This window comes from Pieris rapae, chromosome Z (genome assembly GCF_905147795.1).
Source record: "Pieris rapae chromosome Z, ilPieRapa1.1, whole genome shotgun sequence".
NCBI classification, from domain to species: domain Eukaryota; kingdom Metazoa; phylum Arthropoda; class Insecta; order Lepidoptera; family Pieridae; genus Pieris; species Pieris rapae.
The window spans coordinates 3,043,748-3,061,587 of record NC_059534.1 but is presented as its reverse complement, the minus strand read 5'-3'; the positions used below and the strand labels follow the sequence as shown (position 1 = coordinate 3,061,587).

At 31.5% G+C, this 17,840-nt stretch overlaps 3 protein-coding genes across 3 annotated transcripts; 2 read left to right on the top strand and 1 right to left on the bottom strand.

The window, feature by feature from the left end:
• Nucleotides 1-232: 232 nt before the first annotated feature.
• On the top strand, nucleotides 233-5,556 carry LOC111003314 (gamma-soluble NSF attachment protein). The gene is made up of 7 exons (XM_022273752.2): nucleotides 233-419; nucleotides 724-791; nucleotides 1,106-1,260; nucleotides 1,605-1,760; nucleotides 2,082-2,300; nucleotides 2,467-2,709; nucleotides 3,373-5,556. The coding sequence occupies exons 1-7, from the start codon at nucleotides 370-372 to the stop codon at nucleotides 3,460-3,462; spliced, it is 981 nt and encodes a 326-aa protein (XP_022129444.2). The 5' UTR covers nucleotides 233-369; the 3' UTR covers nucleotides 3,463-5,556.
• A 212-nt stretch (nucleotides 5,557-5,768) lies between these two features.
• On the bottom strand, nucleotides 5,769-7,081 carry LOC111003315. The gene is made up of 2 exons (XM_022273753.2): nucleotides 6,820-7,081; nucleotides 5,769-6,713 (listed from the first exon to the last, which is right to left on the bottom strand). Exons 1-2 carry the CDS (start codon nucleotides 6,950-6,952, stop codon nucleotides 6,304-6,306), a joined length of 543 nt encoding a protein of 180 aa, XP_022129445.1. The 5' UTR covers nucleotides 6,953-7,081; the 3' UTR covers nucleotides 5,769-6,303.
• A 545-nt stretch (nucleotides 7,082-7,626) lies between these two features.
• Nucleotides 7,627-11,320, top strand: LOC111003355 (potassium/sodium hyperpolarization-activated cyclic nucleotide-gated channel 2-like). The gene is made up of 4 exons (XM_022273801.2): nucleotides 7,627-8,002; nucleotides 8,496-9,597; nucleotides 10,483-10,656; nucleotides 11,104-11,320. The coding sequence occupies exons 1-4, from the start codon at nucleotides 7,671-7,673 to the stop codon at nucleotides 11,251-11,253; spliced, it is 1,758 nt and encodes a 585-aa protein (XP_022129493.2). The 5' UTR covers nucleotides 7,627-7,670; the 3' UTR covers nucleotides 11,254-11,320.
• Nucleotides 11,321-17,840: the final 6,520 nt, after the last annotated feature.

Below are 17,840 nucleotides of genomic sequence, written 5' to 3'. Positions count from 1 at the left end.
TCTTAGTAATAATCACAAATATCTTCTTTTTCGGTACTTCTTGGCAAATTTTCAGATCAAAAATACTTAGATACGTTTATGCTTGTTACACCACCCACCAACTCAGGTCAGTCACAGGTTTTACAGGTCTTACAAGAAACAGAGACCTACGGCAATCACCATGATAATATGCATCCTGTGGGCTCCCTCTCTTTCACAATTATCAGTTGTCATTTATCAAGGTTACTTATATTTTGACATTATAGTTTTCAGCATAGTATACGATTTTGTATTGATTTTGTGGCCTAAGCTGAAACTTAGGTTTAGTTTCTGAAGTAGAATTCATACAGGTCTTTCACATACAAGTAATAGATCGTAAAAGTTGTAGAAATGTCTAAAATTCTAGAGGCACAGGAACATTGTAAAGCAGCAGAAAAATAGTAAGTAAGAGAAGATTTTCATAATTATTTAACAATTACATGTAGTTTTACCTATTTATATTATTTTACTGTTAGGATATGTATATTTCTAACATCTTTTTCAAACAAAAAATGTTATTGATTGATTTATAGTTATCACTACCATTAATTGTATATAGATGTGAGTGGGAGTTAACTCAAGTACTGTTACCTTCTGGGGTTCCATTTACCATATTTTACTTATCCTTTGGGTGTATCATAATATTATCATGCCTTTGTTAATAGATTGTCTTTGTTACATGTTTATAATTTTTTTTATTAACAGTTTAAAGACTGGTTTGCTAAAGTGGAAGCCAGACTATGATTCAGCTGCTGATGAATTCAGTCAAGCAGGTATGTGATATATAACACAAGACTAGAAAGCACAGCAGTGTCATCTGTCGACAATAAAAAAAGATATTGATCAGATTATGCCATATGTTTTATCTAACCACTATATGTATGTCTTATGTATTTTTGTACTTCTTGCGTTTATGTTATCTAATTTTAATGGTAATAAATAAATCATTTTCAATTTTTGTAATATGCTTATAAATTTTGTATTTAAAATATGTACACTATTTTATACATCTGTATTTAATCAGCATAATTCTGAAGAATAGACAAGATAAACAAATTTATAGGTTATAAACATAATATGCTTTCAGCTCAATGTTACCGCATCGCCCGTGATGTTAAGAACTCCAAGGATTGTCACATGAAGGCAGCAGATCTATATGAGAAGAATCGTTCATTCTTTCATGCTGCTAAGGCGATTGAGAATGCAGTTATTGTCAGCAAGGAGTTGTCTTCGCCTGAGGAAGTAAGTTTTTCAAATTACTTATACAGCTGTCTTCCAATAATTTAATCATTTTTTTAATAGAATTACTTAGAGTTTTTCATTTTCTCTTTGACCAAAATGTTTTAAAACTAAATCTACATTCACCATAAAGTAAAACCATAAAGATGATGTCTTTGGGTTTGCTTGACTCTATACTACTTGATAATAGAATAAAAATACGCCAGTGAATGTGTATGTGAAAGTCCTCTTTTATTTTTGGTTATATTTTTTTATCCTATTTTGCATCACAATGTTATTTTACACAACTACAAACACTATTTTTACATTAGTAAAGTAAATTTATAATACAATTTTTTTATTGTCAGTTGTACAACATGGCATGCAATTCAAGCAGCTTGTACCAGCAACATGGTTCAGGAGATGCTGGCGCAAATGTCCTGGATAAAGTTGCAAAGATTATTGAAGAGAGGGCTCCCGAGCTTGCTGTCAAGTTATTCCAGCAGGCAGCTGATGTGTCTTCGGTAAGTTAATTATGTTTTTCTAAAAAAGTATTGTATACACAAATTTACCTAATTACTCAACACAACTTTCTCTCCAAATGTGGCTAATAACAAACATAATAATCATAATGTAAAGAATAAGACTGGTAATGTTGTATTGATCTCTACAGAACAATGAGTAGCGAAGGAAACGAAACGATCAGAAGGAAATTGTAAATGAATATAAAATCGAGTTTTTAAAAACAACTTGTCTGTCATTAAGAGCGATGTTCACGATGTTAAGGTTACATACATACTTGCTATTTTGTTACCAATTTTTTTTAAGGCTTTTGTCTTTAACAGGTTGAAAGCTCTCAACACCAAGGTACAGAATACATAAGCAAAGCGTCCCGACTTCTTGTTAAACTGGAGAGATATGACGAAGCATTGGATAGCCTTAGGCGTGAGATTGGCTTCCACCTTGAATCAGGTTATACTGGGGCAGTGGGACGACTTACAGTTGCCATTGTCCTTGTTCAACTGGCTAGAGGTGACGCTGTGGCAGCTGAAAAGGCTTATAAGGTAATGACGTATAAGGGAAGAAATTTGTTCATTATGTTTAATTTACAATTTAAATTCTCCTTTCACAAATCAATATTTCAATTATATTTTCTGTAATTTTTATTTGCGAATTGTCGTAATATGGGAAATGTCAGTGAATTTTAGGCTATGCATTTTGGTTTATTAGGAATGGGGTAATAATTGCGAAGTGCCTGAAATGCAAACTTTGGAAATGCTTTTACAAGCATATGATGAGGAAGACCGTGATTCAGCGAAAAGAGCGCTTGCGTCGCCATTTATACGTAGCATGGACGTGGAGTATGCGAGATTGGCCGGAACTATACCTCTGCCTGAAGGGATTGATCCGGCACCAAAAGCAGCTGTAAGAGAACATGCGGCGCCGTCCTATGTCAGCGCGAATACTGGCGAAGTAAGTATAGAGTGACTGTGAGTTTATTAAAAAAGTGTGTTTAGTGTACCGCCTGTAACTTTGCTCAGGTATCAATGCAATTACAAAAGGTTTATAATACTCTCATGACTATGTTTTGAGATGGGTATTATCCAACTTCAAAAAATAATAGATCATGTTATGTTCTATTTCAGCTTCCAAATAACGTTGTTAATTTTATAATTATGTTTGTCCAAAAAATTACATCTCTCACTTGTGTGTGTGATAACTGAAAAATAAATAAAATAAGATTAAATATTGTAATTATTATAAGTAATTTTGAATTGAGTTTGTTTATGGAAAATCTGGGAACCCTAACACAGGTATTTTTTACTTAAAAGGGTTCCCAAATCTTACACTTTGAAAAGAAAATGTACTTGATATATGAATGAATAAACACTTTCTATTATTTTTTATTTATTTATTATAACATACATAAATTTTGACAGATATTTGAATCAGATTTTTTTAATGGTACTGGTAGACTAGACTCTAGTGATCTGAACGTGTGATCGCTGACGTAAGTGGAAAATTTGGCTGTGGACCAATGACTTTTCATTGAAAAAAATTTTGTGAGGAAAACGCCATGCCTAAGACCTACATAATTTTTAAACCTTTATATTTAATAATATATACATCTTTCAGGCTGAAGAAGCAAGCGTGTCAAGAGCAGATATAGAAGAAATCGAGTATGCTGATAACAAAAAAACCGAAGAAGAAGACGATTTGTGTTGAATATCTGGTATTATCTCGATGTTCGGAATGTTCTCATTGTTCGATCAGGCGATGAATTTGAGGATTATTCCTAAATTGCACTTTCGTTGTAAATTATTGCTTCAATTAATCGTGTTGATATGAAGCTAAGAATCAATTTGTAATATGTGTACATTTTGTTGTATTTTACATTTACTATGCACTTTGATGCTTCAAAATATAGCCTTCTATATTCGGGCATTCGAATGTTTCACCATTTTGACATCTGTTCAGTAGTTTTAGGTTTAATTGTGACAAACATACATAATTCCTCAATATTATGGATGTAAAAAATCGTATTGTTATACCGTTCCAGCAATGCTTAAAACGGAAGTACTTTAGTTAATCAGTGGGTTTAGACGTAAATTGAATTTTCCCTTTCGATAAGTCTTCTTTAGATATTAGCTATCGTCGCTAAGCTACGAAATATCTTATTAAAATATAAGTGATACTCTTAAACTATATTTATTATCCATGGATATATGATAAACATATAATGTATGACTAAACATTCAATTTTGCATTTAATATAGGAGTCAAACCGGCGACCGTGGTTCTAGTTCCAGACCAGTCGCTTTCAACTTATTTATTTATATTTTTACTTCTGTAAATCGTTAAGGTTAAGTTTGTTCTAATTGTTATTTCGGCTGGGAAGCAAACGCCTATTGACAAAAATCAGTACTGTATTATAAAACACGAACATTGATTTCCACTTGATAGAACACAGATTACAGAAGTAATTTTATTTGTATAATGGTTATGTTTTAAATAAACAGTTATACTTTCGTTTATACTTTGTATAATGTTTTTTTTTTTTCATCTTAAAGATGTGGGATATTATAAACTGCAGTAGTTGTTTGTTAAGAGGACAGAAAATATTTGGAATGAAGTATATAATAATACTGCTCTATTTATATAGATAAGGTATTGTACTTAGTCATCTGTTTCGTTGAGTGAGGTTTGTAAATGGCGCTGTAGTACTTGTTTTATTGATTTGAGAAATTGAGATAACATTCTTAGGCCTATATTATAAAATTTAATCTTGAATGTAGGATAGATCCTAATATCAAATCTGTTAACACATGTTACATATATTTGTATAAATTTTATGTGAAGGACCTGTTAAATCCTTAGTATTTCCGAAATTTAGCGATCCTAATTTTAAAATAATGGTCAGACTTTGGGTTAATCCAGAAACACACATTACCGCTTCTTATTCATTTGTTATTACTATTTCTTGTTACTTACTCAAAACATGTAGCTTCACCTCCTAAATCATCATCATTAGAAATGTACATTAATTTGTTAAAAAGTAAAAATTGGTGTGTGTAGTATTAAAAGCATAAGAAAATATATAAGTAATTACTCCTTAAAATTAGCTTAAGATATCTAGTTCAAGCATTTATTTTAATGGATACAAATGTATTTATATAAAATGTATATATTTGATTAGTATATTTTTAAATAAACTATTACATGGATAATATTTTTCATGATTGTCAGTTATGTCCCAACATGTTGTAGTGATTCTAGATATTGACTTCTTTCATTATATATTCTGTTTGTTAAGTTCTATTATAGTAAATATATCTTGCATAAATGTTGAATTACTATTTAAATATTTAATCATGGGAACGGAGAGTTAATATTTACATTTGTAAAGAGTTAGATCGGCATTGCAGATTCAATCTTAATAAATTGACAACGAAAGTAGGTTAACATGAGAAAATATGTTTATTATCATAAGAATTCAAAGTTAGCCTGTTTCTTTGTTAAATAGCCAATACATTGGATACTACTTTTTATGCTGTATTTATGATAATAAAAGATGTAATACATAGAATATAATATATAATGTTAAAAAAATACTATGTAGGATATAATTTTGACAGAAAAGAACAGATTTCAATTTGACATGTATTTTTTATTAATTGAAGATTACCTGACTTATGTAAACTTGATTGTATAGTTTTAATTGTTATTGATCTTATATAAATATTGTTTATGTTGATATGATGTTATGTCAATTTAGAACATTTAATGCATAAGAATAAAGCTTTCAATGATTTAGTGTTATTATTTGCATCTGTAATTTTTATTAACTTTGCATTTAATTTTAAAAAAGAAGGTGGGTTCAATTCCCACCTTATGTCTTGCCTACAAAATTATGTAAATTTTGGGTCAGAAAATTTCTTACTTCAAAAACAAAATGTCAGAAATCAAATCTACACCAATGAGTACATGAATACAAGTGTTTTCATTTATGGACTCCACTAAAAACAATTGTGTAAGATAATAAAAAAGAAACTTCAGTTTTATTCGACAATATATTTTACAAATCATTTTTAGTCCTGCTTATTATATACTTTGCAAAACAAGTATTGTATACACAGTTATCAATTAAAATTATTACATCCTAAACACTACTTGCCTTATATACTATATTAGATAATTCTAAATTAAATGCTAGTTTTATGAGAATTTATAAAACTAGCATTTAATTGTAATATTTTCATTGTAATATTGAATGAATGAATAATTCTTATACTTAATGTTTATCTGTTGGTTGTTAGCATGGCTGATTATTCTTAGATATGGCTCTGATGCTGGATATGCTGGTACATATTGACTATTACAAATTACTTGACAGCTTTAGATGTTATAAGGTCAATAGATGTATTGCAGACAGAGCTTTGTCAAGAATTTATATATTTTTAAACATAAAATGCAATGCAATATAGATATTAATTTGACTGCAAGATTATTAGAAATTTTAGTATAGTTCCATAATTTAATAGATCAATAAAGAATATTTAAGGATAATTATTGTATGTTTTTGTGACTAAACATAGTATGTATGTATGGAGGCACCATAGGCGGTACAGATGATGTTGCTTCTGGTACTGGTTCTTTATCTTTGTTATTTTTAGGTTTTCTAAATTGAAAACCATTTTTACGAAGTATTTTTCTCAGTGTCTCTCTTGAACCCTTAAAATTTATTTCTTCTTTTAATATTTGCAAGAGTTTGTTAATGGTAGGTACTTCTTTTTTAAAAGTATAGAATTCATGTATTTTTCTTCTTATTACTTGTAGATCATATTCATCAACTTCAATTTTGCCTTTTGTGCGTACTCTCTTTTTAGGATTCTTTTTTAAGGTCTCTGGATCTAATATCCCTTGTTCTATAAGTCTCGCCTCCTTTACTATGTTTAGTACTGTGCGTTCAGATACACCTATAAAAAAAAGCTATATGAGGTTGTGATACAAGCAGACATAATTATAACAAACAAATAAATATTAAGTTATTTAATGTAGTACAGAAATTCTAAAAAAACGTACCAGTTGCGGCAGAAACTCGAACGTATACTTTACTAAGTGGAATAATAGGAACTTGCATCCGCTTTTCTTCATCCATAAACTCTTTCACCTTTAATATAATTTCACGAACTTCACTCGTTATATTTTTTGGCATTTTTACAAATCACTCATAAAACAAATCCCAATGAATTGTATATGTTAAAATATAAAAACTAAATGTCTATGTACATATTAATGTAAATTTGTAAATATTATAGTCTAAATTCTAAGATCCATAATTCATTGACTTTGAAGTTTACAAAGACGCAGGACGCTGTCAGTGCTATATAAAATGCCAAATGCCAATTGCCACTTATAACGAAGTGTGTAACATGGCGCGCTATTTTAAATAAAGGCTAATCGAAGAAATACTGATGATATCTAGGCTTCTAATCATACTTTTAAGTATAATTTTCATAAAAATATTCTTATTAAAAAATTCGATGTAGTTTTTTTTGTGTCTCTGTAAAGTCTATGCTTTATTCAATATTGACGTCGATTGTCGTGAAGCAATGATAGTTGTTACTGTATGGAGAAAAGTTTTAATAAAATTTAAAATCTTGCAGCAATTTTTAAAATAACATTATCATAGGACTTAGGGTCCTTCAAGAAAAGAGCGTACCAATTCTTAAAAGGCCGGCAACGCACTCGCGAGCCCTCTGGCATTGAGAGTGTCCATGGGCGGCGGTATCACTTAACATCAGGTGAGCCTCCTGCCCGTTTGCCCCCTGTTCTATATAAAATTAAAATTAAAAAGTAAGAAAACATGATCTGTTGGACAGCCCGGTTTCGACAGCATGAGAGTTGTTCCACACTTAGTCGTTAGAACTTGAATGAATTCTTTTTTACAGCAATTTAAGTACTTTTGTTGTCATTGGAGTACATTCTTCTACGTTGTCTTGAAAATGTATGCACGTCTCTTGGCTGGAGAATCCTTTTATGAACATGCGTGCTTAGTAATGCATGAAAAGGATGTCTTGGATTTGGAGATGAGTGGAAACAGTTGGTTTAAATGCTTCAGAAGGTGGTGGGGGAATTTATTCCTGCTCTCGTATAAAGATGAAAGAGCACAAGTATATTACACGAGCATACACGCATTGAGAATGGAGAGGGCCAAGCAATTTTATATTTATAGAAAGTGTATACATCCGTTGAGTCAGTTTAGGTAAGGATACAAAATGATAATATATATAAATTACGCAACACGTTTGTCTACTATATACCTAAACTACTTAACCGATTTAAATAAAATTTGCACATCGTATGCAGTTTGATCTAACTTAAAAGATAGCTACCTTATTATATATTATATAGGTTAAAGGATAGCTTACGTATATACCATATATATATATAAGTAATTACGTGTGTATGTCACTGAAAAAATGCGCTATCTTGCAAAGGAAGAAAGAGACAGGCTGTTTTAAGTCACAATAGTCGACAAAAACAACCTATTTTTGATCAAGAACCATTGATATTTCTACCATTTGGTAGTTTACCGAATAACAATTCGTCTTCAATTCGAATATTAGTAGTAATAAAATTTAAAAATACAGAAATTAACCTTTGTTATATTTAGAACTATAATCTATTGGCTTTTATGCCTATATTATTACTATTTTAACAGATAAAGTAATTGCCGATCGGTGCGTTTTTTTCAGACAATTTTGGGATTATGCTATTGTGCCGATTGTGATATTAAATATGATTATATTTTACCACAGCACATCCATTACGTACGGTGAGGCCGAGTGGCAATTTTACATGGCCAACGTATTTCTAGAAGGCCTACTTTTTCTGGATATCTACTTTAGTTTGAGCACTGGGTATGTCCATACGGATTCGAAACGGATAATTCTGAATAATAAAAAGATAATGTTACATTACGCTTCGACCAAGTTGTTCTTTCATGTTCTGGCCTCTTTTCCTGTACAGACTATCATGTTCATGAGATATGGAAGAAGTATTAACTGTGCGATCTGTAAGGCGAATAAATTCGTTATCGCGTTGCAATTTATCGGCATATTTCGTATGTATCGATTAATTGATGCTACAAGCCAATGGAGTACATATAGAAGATCTGTACAACTGACCTGCTGGCTTAAGTTTCTTCGTATCGCTATTCTTTGTTTTATCTCTATGCATATTTTGATGCGCTTAGCTGATATAATATCGGTCCTTAAGATTCTATCTAGGGGCCGCATAAGCCCTCGTTCTTTTTACGCCTCAGTATTGAGTATAAGATACGGTAGCGATCCACCTCCGGACCACGTGTTCTACTATTTAGAGTGTGCAAGAATCTGCAAGTCATTTCTACTGTTTAGCTTTAGCCTCACGCCTGATGCTTATTTTCCCGATAAGATGACGTCATTGTTCGCGTATTTGGTTGCCATGATGTTTTATATGTGGAGTCTTGTGGAGTGCTATTTTTTATTAAGCTACCTAAAGTATACCGAAGACCAAATGTACACTTGTGTAGACAGAACTTTGACTTTGTCACGGTGGAGAATGTTGCCTGACAGTTTTAGTAAGAAGTTATTGAGTTATTACAAGTTTAATATGACAAAGCTAACTATAACGGAGAGACAGAATGGGCTGTACAGAAGCCTTCCTAAAAGTTTGAAAAATGAAATTGCTATATCTTGCAACAGTCGCATGTTATTGAGAATACATTATTTTGCCGAGTGGCCGTCTGAATTGATCGAACAATTGGTAATGTGTCTTAAAGAGGAAATATATATGGCAGGAGATGTCGTTGCAGAAGTAAGTATTTATTACTTCTTCTACTGGTTCCTTTTTTATACTTTATTTTAAAAAGAGAACCAGTAATATAGTTCCTTTTTTATAAGTTAATTAATATATATTTTTATTTTATACGTTTAGTTAGATTTATAATCATTTAAAAGAATCAAATACACAACTACCCGCAATTCTTTTAATCGTCGAGCGAGTTTGCTTATCTTGCCGAAGCCGCGTACAAATTATTTGAAGAAGCCCATTAGGTATGAGGGTCTGCAATTATTTAATCAATTACCATCTAAAATTCACAATATAGAGAGTTTGACAAATTCAAAAAGACAGTAAAGATGCATGTTAGAATGAACACAGTTGACTAAAATTAAGAAATTATTTTTTAAAACTAATTAAGGATCGTCTTAATTTCAGGCGTTATTAAGTTGCAAGTATAATATTTTTGTATTTACTATGTATACGACTTGATTTTAATAGTTTAGTCTAAACTTTATATATGAAAGATTTAGATATATACACGAATTTTAATGGTATATTAATACTTACATAACAAGTGTTACCTAAGTTAAGGTTGTCTTTACACATATTTACTGGTTTTGCTTATTTTGTTGTTTTTGTGTTTTGATTCAATTAGGGCTGAATTTTTTTGAGGCATGTATGTAGGAATCCGTTTTAGAAAACCCTCATTTTTATATGTATAGTTTGCATGATATGTCTGGAGGAAACAACATCACACTGACATATTTACATACATATTTCGCAGGCTTTTGTTTTTATCGACAAGTATATAATGACACTTGAATATCTATATAAGTGTCTAGTCTTCTGTCTCATAAGAAGGAAGAAACGAATGTTAACTATATTCTAAGTAAATACCAATTGAATTATACATTTTAGTCTTCCATACCAAGTGATGGTCTCATGATAATTGATGTGGGTGTGCTAGCAATTTATTCAACACGAGATGAAGAGGTTGGCCATTTGGTAGACGGTGACTACTTCTGCGAGTTATGCCTAGTCACAGATAAAGAAATACGAATGTCCTCGGTAATCGCTTTAACCCCGTGCAAGGTACATTTTATTTATCTAACCTCTCTGGCTAACAGCTATTTATTTATTTGATTTTTATTTGTTGATGTTGGTACTAAAGTTATATAAGTAATTAAAATGTGGTGAAATCTAAATGGAATAAATTATTTGTCAGTTTGAATTTAGATACCTTTCTACATCCTTTTAAATTTGAGTTGAGGAACTTTGATTCTCAGAGCAATTAAATATAAAATATTTAACAATCTGATGAAAATATCGCATTCTGGTACTACAGTTGATTGCCAGATGTGAGCCTTTCTTCACTCTTTTCATTTATCTCATTGGAGACTATTTAGATGAATTTATTATTAAAGTAAATAATATAATTATTATTTAGATATTACTACAACTAACGGTAATCGTTGATTACTATTGATGAATTAATCTGTTGGTATCGTTTAGCTTGATAAAAGTATTGTCGTGTTTCAGATATTGTTTCTGGAGAAAATAACTTTCAGAAAACTGATGAGATCATACCCAGAGCTGTTCTATCAATTGAAGGATTTATTAACGGAAAAATACACATCGCAACGTCGAGCCTCCATTAACCCACTTCCAGTAAAATCAATAAATATTTAGTTTATTGCTTCAATTAAAAGCATACAACTTAGTTACGCAGTTTTGCGAAAAGTACCGTCTTTCAACTATATTACGACGACGATGGTAATAAATTGGACGCACGGTGATTCCTGTAGATGAGATGCTTGTGTTATATATTTTACGATGTTTTGTAATCTTAAAAGGAGTAAGTACATTTTGTTTAATTTAGTTTTGAAGCATTACCTGAAAATAAATAGAAAAAAACACTAGCCTCTTAGGTCTGGCGCTCAGATTTTCGTATCTGTTTTTTTTCGTAGGTAGGTGATCAGCCTTTTCTGCCCTGACACACGTCATCAGCTTTTTGGGTCTAAGGCATACGGGATTCCTCGCTATTTTACCAACCATAAGATTATTGCGTAGATAGAACGTCCATTGGTGCACAGTCGAACCAACGAACTTAAGCTTCAGACTCACACGCCACTGAACGCACTGTATGAATGTTAGAACCAATAATACCTTTATTTGAATAAAGTTTAGGGAAAATCTTCAGTGAAAAGGTTTGGTGGGAACAACATTCCTTCGACCGTTGCCTTTTATTTGTTGAACTTTATTTATCAGTATTAATACGCAAAAGCCAAAACGAAATACACACCAAACATAAAATACAGTTAACAATTATCAATTAACAGGTTAATAACATTTAGGTTAAAATATCATTGTAAGTTAGTATAAATGTATAATTTATATAAAATACCTTTACCTGTTTTGTTTTGTTTTAATTTAATTACCTATTAACTATTATATAACTTTCAACATATACTTTCTGGGCTTACTCAAATCAATGTATGAAGTCCATAACATTCTCTTCAGCCACAAAATTACTTTCGCATTAAAATATTAGTGGCAGCGGCATGACCCACAAGCCGATATCCGCATTCGTCTTATGATTATTGTTTCAAACGCAACAGATGTCGCTCCTACGTGACCGACATTGTCAATAGATGACCAAATGTTTTCCCAATCGTGACCAAAGCGGGCCAATATAGAAATAAGGTTTTATGAGAGCTATGTAGATTCCGCGATCGTGGTCACCGCGCGAGGAATGCGAAATAGTTTTTTCCTTTATTTTAATTAATATTCACGTAAGAGGCGCGTTACAACACCTGGCAAGTTAGAAGTGTTGTTCAATGTATAGAAAAGTAAATCGAGGCATTCTAAGTAGCCAGCTAGCGGACTGTGAATCTATTAGTGTAGATGATTAAGTGAAAATAAAATTTGAGATTTATTTATTAAGAGCATTTGCGTCGAGTTGTATTAGAGTTATCTTGGGAATGTGGGCGTTCTATGGGCGGTATTTACACTTACGTACACGCGTACACGGTACATACACTTATTAGCATCGAGTCAGTTTTGTTCCTGAAGTAATAAAACATGCCTTGAAAGTTGACAATCGTTTGGCTTTAAAATATTAAATCTAAACTTTTAACCTCTCCGTATGAGCTAAATACATTTGGTGTTCCTGGAGGCGTTGCATCTACAAACAATAGTTATTATTGATTAATTACTAAATAATTATTTTTAACAAAATTGGTAATAAACGTGAAAAATAATGCCAGTCGAAAGTTGCAATTATAACTTTATGAAGCCAATGCAAAAAGTGATAGTAACACACATCAAGAATTTCAAGTTCCGAAATTGGGTTTCTCGATCAAGCCTCTTGGATGCACTTCCCTGCTTTTTTGTAGCAATCACTGTTACGTGCCAAGGATATTATCTAATGTAATACTCTTTACATAATTGCGTAGCCATGTTGCGAGTTGAAATTAAGGTTAATACCAAAATGAAAACGTGTAATACGTTAAATACTATTACCAATATTAAATTAAATTATGGTATCGACTCGGAACACTCGAAATCATAATAAATAGTAATTTTGATCGCGAAATTCTAACATACATAACAATACTAACGAAAACCTATTATAATTGAACAAAAAATATTAATTATAAACATGACGGAAGACATATTTTAAGGTTTTTAAAAATATAGGGTTTTATAGACCCACAAGATTATGAACCAATATGACTCAGGGCAGTCCATGGGCGGTATTATTATCTATATAAAAACAAATACACATTAAATATATACATATATATATATAACTGTATAAATGGAGCAGACTAACTTAAGATGAAGGATTGGCGCTTTCGAAATGAGGTGCTGATGTTAAGCATACCATAGATCGTTAATCCAATGCATCGATCCAGCTCCATATTAAAACCCGTTTATCAACCACAATCCGACAACGTTTCGTTTCAAACCTAAATAACCTAAGAATATCATCGTGATTGGCAAAAACACCGAAGGTAAAAGATCGCGTGGGCGTAGGTAAAAGACCGAAATTGCAGGAAAATTCATCAAATTAGATCTTACTATACGACCACGATACTCAAATAAGAGTCACCGACCCAGCGAGAGAGAAGCGGAATAGCGATTCTTGCTTTCATTATGATCATTATTTTGAGAGAAATATAATCGCCAATAGTTCAACCGTGAAGTTTTAAATGAATAATTATGAACAGATAGGAATAAATTATAGTAAAAGATATATGTTCTGTGGTTTAAATTTTTGTAGCTGTGTCATGGTACTAGGTAATAAAAAATCTGTAAATATATGAAGTCTAGTTTGAGAATCAAATTTCTCAGCAGTTACACGGCACTGCTGAGTAACAATATTGAGTTTTGCTATGGTGCTAAAGATTTTGAAAGAACTATAGGGTACAAAAGGGTTATAGGGGTGATATAGGGTTAAAAGATTACAGAGGCAGGCGTAAACAGTTTGATAAGCGATTGCTTAATTCATACTGTGGAACCATGTCTCGTCTCATAGACGAGAACTAATACGAAATTGAGTACGTTTTAGACATAAGGGGTCATAGTTCGCACCAATTCTTGACTGTCAGAAGGTTTAGGGCTGAGTACAAGGAACGTCAAAACGTCGTCACTTGTCATATATTAGATTTTGACACATGGTTGTAATGCTGAGTGACCCTTAATATAAGTTTATAATCATAGTGTTGTTAATTACGTTACCAGTTGTTATGTTGAATTTTTAAATCATAACCAATCGCTTTAAAAATATGTATGGCAAATTCTGTTTAAAACTTAGATTATCAAAATATATATTAGGTATTAGCTGTATGTACCGGCTGCGTACAGATAGACCTATATTACCCAGAAGTAAGGTACGATTTTGACGGGAAAAAAATTTTTATATCATGTATTTTTTGTGATTGTACGTTATAAAATAAATGGTGAACAGTTGATAATTAGGATTTAGGCCAACAGTAGTCTAGCTTATAATGAAATAGCGATATGTTTACCAAATGCAATGTGTATTAAGTTTCATTCCAATGGTTACGTAAAGATTACATTTACAGGCTAATAACATATTACTGTGAGAATTCCATACTTAGTGATGGCCTCCGCAATTTTTTTGTTTCCCTTTCTATTCATATGGACTAGTTACGGAAGTGGATTGTTAAAAATGATTGTTGTGGTAATATAAATAGAAAATAGGTAATTATTTGACTTGAGTGCTTGTCGCACAAACGCCTATAAAACCAATGCAAGTAATTACAATCCATCTTCAAATAAAACAGTGCTGTTATTCGCTCCGGGAATACCATGTCTCCAAAAATATAGAACCAGTTTTGGTGGAATGGAACTGTTCCTTAAGTTGAAATATATCTGATTTACATGACTATATCCATATAACTTTAAGTTCCCGAAATTTGTAGTCAAACGCATTTACGAGCGATTACGATCAACAAACTTTTCCAAGCCAGTGCAATGATATCACGTCTAACTGATAAAATCCCCAAAAATGGTACTGTCTTCATTGAAGGCTTTTCCGTTTGTCTCACGTTGTTTTGTATTAGAAAATGATATTTCGCATTTATTGGCCAAATATTACATTAATTAAATTTATTTATTGGTATATATATTAATAATGTAATTTGTCGAGGTTTTATAAATAGGGTTTTGATTTTTAGAATCTTTATAAAGACAATTGGATTCAGTAATGGAGATGAAGCAGGCCAATATGATTACTACAATTTGATTAAATAGAAGTAGATGGGATCACGATAGGAACTGGTTTAATAGTACCTAGAATTTTAGAATAAGCTTACAGAAAGCACAGTTTTAAAGTAGCAAATATGTAGTCGTCGAAAAGTAGTTTAAAAACAGTTCATTAAATTTTAGTTATTGATTACTAAGCCATGTAAAGATTATTATAGGGGTGTTTGGACTACACTTATCACTGAATTTTACGACCCATTCTCAGACAGGGAAAAAGATCAGAAGGAAGATCGTAACACAAGATATATACATATATATATATACATATATATATATACATATATATATATACATATATATATATATATATACATATACGCTAAGACGCACCACATCTCGTGCATTGGATTTCACTGCAACGGTGATGGCGTAAACACGATGAAACCAGATTGAGGATATGTTACAATGTTGCCAAACTCTTTATTATTACCAATCTAATAATATATACTTAGGCTTAATAAATTATTGTTTTATGTTTTGGTCACGCACTGTTTCGCAATTAAGGGTCCGCCTGGGAATCAAGGTTTGACTGTCAAAACTTAAAGGAAAGGTTTGATTCCTACATATTTTTTTAATGAAATGTAATGATCAATATCATTTCAACTAAATCAATCAGATATCCTATTCATCAAGGATTTTACTAATATCCATATGTTAGTTTATTCTACGGAGCCTTTATGTATGGGTTCGGTGGTGAGAATGTTATTTGCGGATTGCGGCACGTAGAAGCTAATCATTTTTAGAAACCATAAATGGAAAAGGTTACAAAAGTATCAGTGTCTCGAAGTTAAGGACTTCAAACACAAATACTCGATGAGTCAAAATAGCTTTGATTTTTTATAACAATTATCTCTCTATTACTCAACGATTTATATTAAAATGAAATTGAAATGTCTAGATTTATTCGCACGCAAAACACAATTACGAAACTATTTTCCGGCATCATTATAACGCAGGGGTTCGTATAACAGCGCCATTTTGTGGACCTCCAAAACAGCTGAACGGATCTGTCTAATATGGGTCGTAAAATATCGCAGTTACAATATCAACTTAGAAATAATAAATAACTTTCATATAAGTAAATAAGTACACTTATGAACTTCACAAAGGAAGTTGAATTAATAATAAATTTACATTTACTAACAGTTCGCAAGACAAGGGCGTAGAGCTCTTTTTAATCGCTAAGTTATGAGTCATTCAAACTGTTTGAACCGGAGTAAATCAATAACAAGGATTAGGATCATTTAAATACTTGTCAAATTTATAAAAACTTTATTGATTATTTTACATTCATGAGATCTTTGAATTTAGTTAGTGATAATTATGTAATTTCGCTTGGGCGTTTGCTGTAAAAATGAATTGGTTTATCTTCTGGAGCCTGGTTCGTTTGTCTGTTTCGAGTATTTTACTGGAGAATGTAACCATTTGCTTTAAAATGCTTTGTTTATATTTTTTTGTACATTCAACAAGTCTTCATGAATATACTGACCCGATAATGTCATAGTCATAATGTACTTTATCTGCTTATTGATCTTACTATACAACGATATTTTTAGTTAAAATGTTTGTTATTATACTGCCTGGCAATATTGCCTGTCAGCAATGTAGCTGCCGTGGTTTTTTAATATTTATACAAAGAGTTATACTTTACTTACCATTAATTACTCTTTTCTTTCCATAAAAGGCTTGCAGCTTCGACACTACAAGTCCGCATAAGTATAACTAATTTTCATTGCACTAACTTTTTGCTATAGTGTTAGCCAAACACTTGATTCTTGACCGTGACTCTGTAGTTGGAAACCAGCTCTAGGTTTTCTATGTTAAATAGAAAAGTATAAATGTTAACACGTGAAGATCGAAGAGAATCAAATAAACAGGGGTTCCATTCTACTACATTATTTTCAGTTTTTACCAATAAGATAAGAATAAGACCTAAGTATCATTTTGAAAAATCCGGGAACTTAATACAGGCATACAAAATAAATGTTTACCTAATGCTTGTATATTATTTTTTCTATATCGCTATATAAGATAAAGTTTTCTACATAAAGAATTAATCTCGTAGTGTTTGATATTTATTTTCGCAGGGCATAAAAATCGCAAATGCAATAATAAGTACAGCTTATATAAAAATAATGATATTGCTTACACTAAAGTGTTTTAAATATGATATAACATTTATTATATGTCATGTACAACTTTACACATTTCTATAGTTTAATCTCATATGCTTTCAAAATTTAAACAATGATAGTTACGATTAAATCAATAGTTACCTCATAAAATTCCGTACATCCTTTGCAAATTCCTGAAGCTTGTACGTTTGACTTTTCGAAATCACTTTAATAGCAATCACTTGATCAAGTTACACCCCACCTTGGCAAGCCCCACCGAAATGTGAAGTTGCCTATCTGCGTTCCTTACACCATAGTAAACGACCTTTCTAAAACTGCCGGGTTGCCGGTTAGTAGGGATGAACTAAG

What these genes read in the sequence shown, in the direction of transcription:
- LOC111003314 (XM_022273752.2), top strand. Translation starts at nt 370, where the DNA reads ATGTCTAAAATTCTAGAGGCACAGGAACATTGTAAAGCAGCAGAAAAA. An exon ending in AGTTGTCTTCGCCTGAGGAA is followed by an intron (nt 1,261 to 1,604) that starts GTAAGTTTTTCA and finishes TTTTATTGTCAG; the next exon opens with TTGTACAACATGGCATGCAA. An exon ending in CAGCTGAAAAGGCTTATAAG is followed by an intron (nt 2,301 to 2,466) that starts GTAATGACGTAT and finishes TTGGTTTATTAG; the next exon opens with GAATGGGGTAATAATTGCGA.
- LOC111003315 (XM_022273753.2), bottom strand. Translation starts at nt 6,952, where the DNA reads ATGCCAAAAAATATAACGAGTGAAGTTCGTGAAATTATATTAAAGGTG. An exon ending in TCGAGTTTCTGCCGCAACTG is followed by an intron (nt 6,714 to 6,819) that starts GTACGTTTTTTT and finishes TTTTTTTTATAG; the next exon opens with GTGTATCTGAACGCACAGTA.
- LOC111003355 (XM_022273801.2), top strand. Translation starts at nt 7,671, where the DNA reads ATGAATTCTTTTTTACAGCAATTTAAGTACTTTTGTTGTCATTGGAGT. An exon ending in CATCCGTTGAGTCAGTTTAG is followed by an intron (nt 8,003 to 8,495) that starts GTAAGGATACAA and finishes CGTTTTTTTCAG; the next exon opens with ACAATTTTGGGATTATGCTA. An exon ending in TCGCTTTAACCCCGTGCAAG is followed by an intron (nt 10,657 to 11,103) that starts GTACATTTTATT and finishes GTCGTGTTTCAG; the next exon opens with ATATTGTTTCTGGAGAAAAT.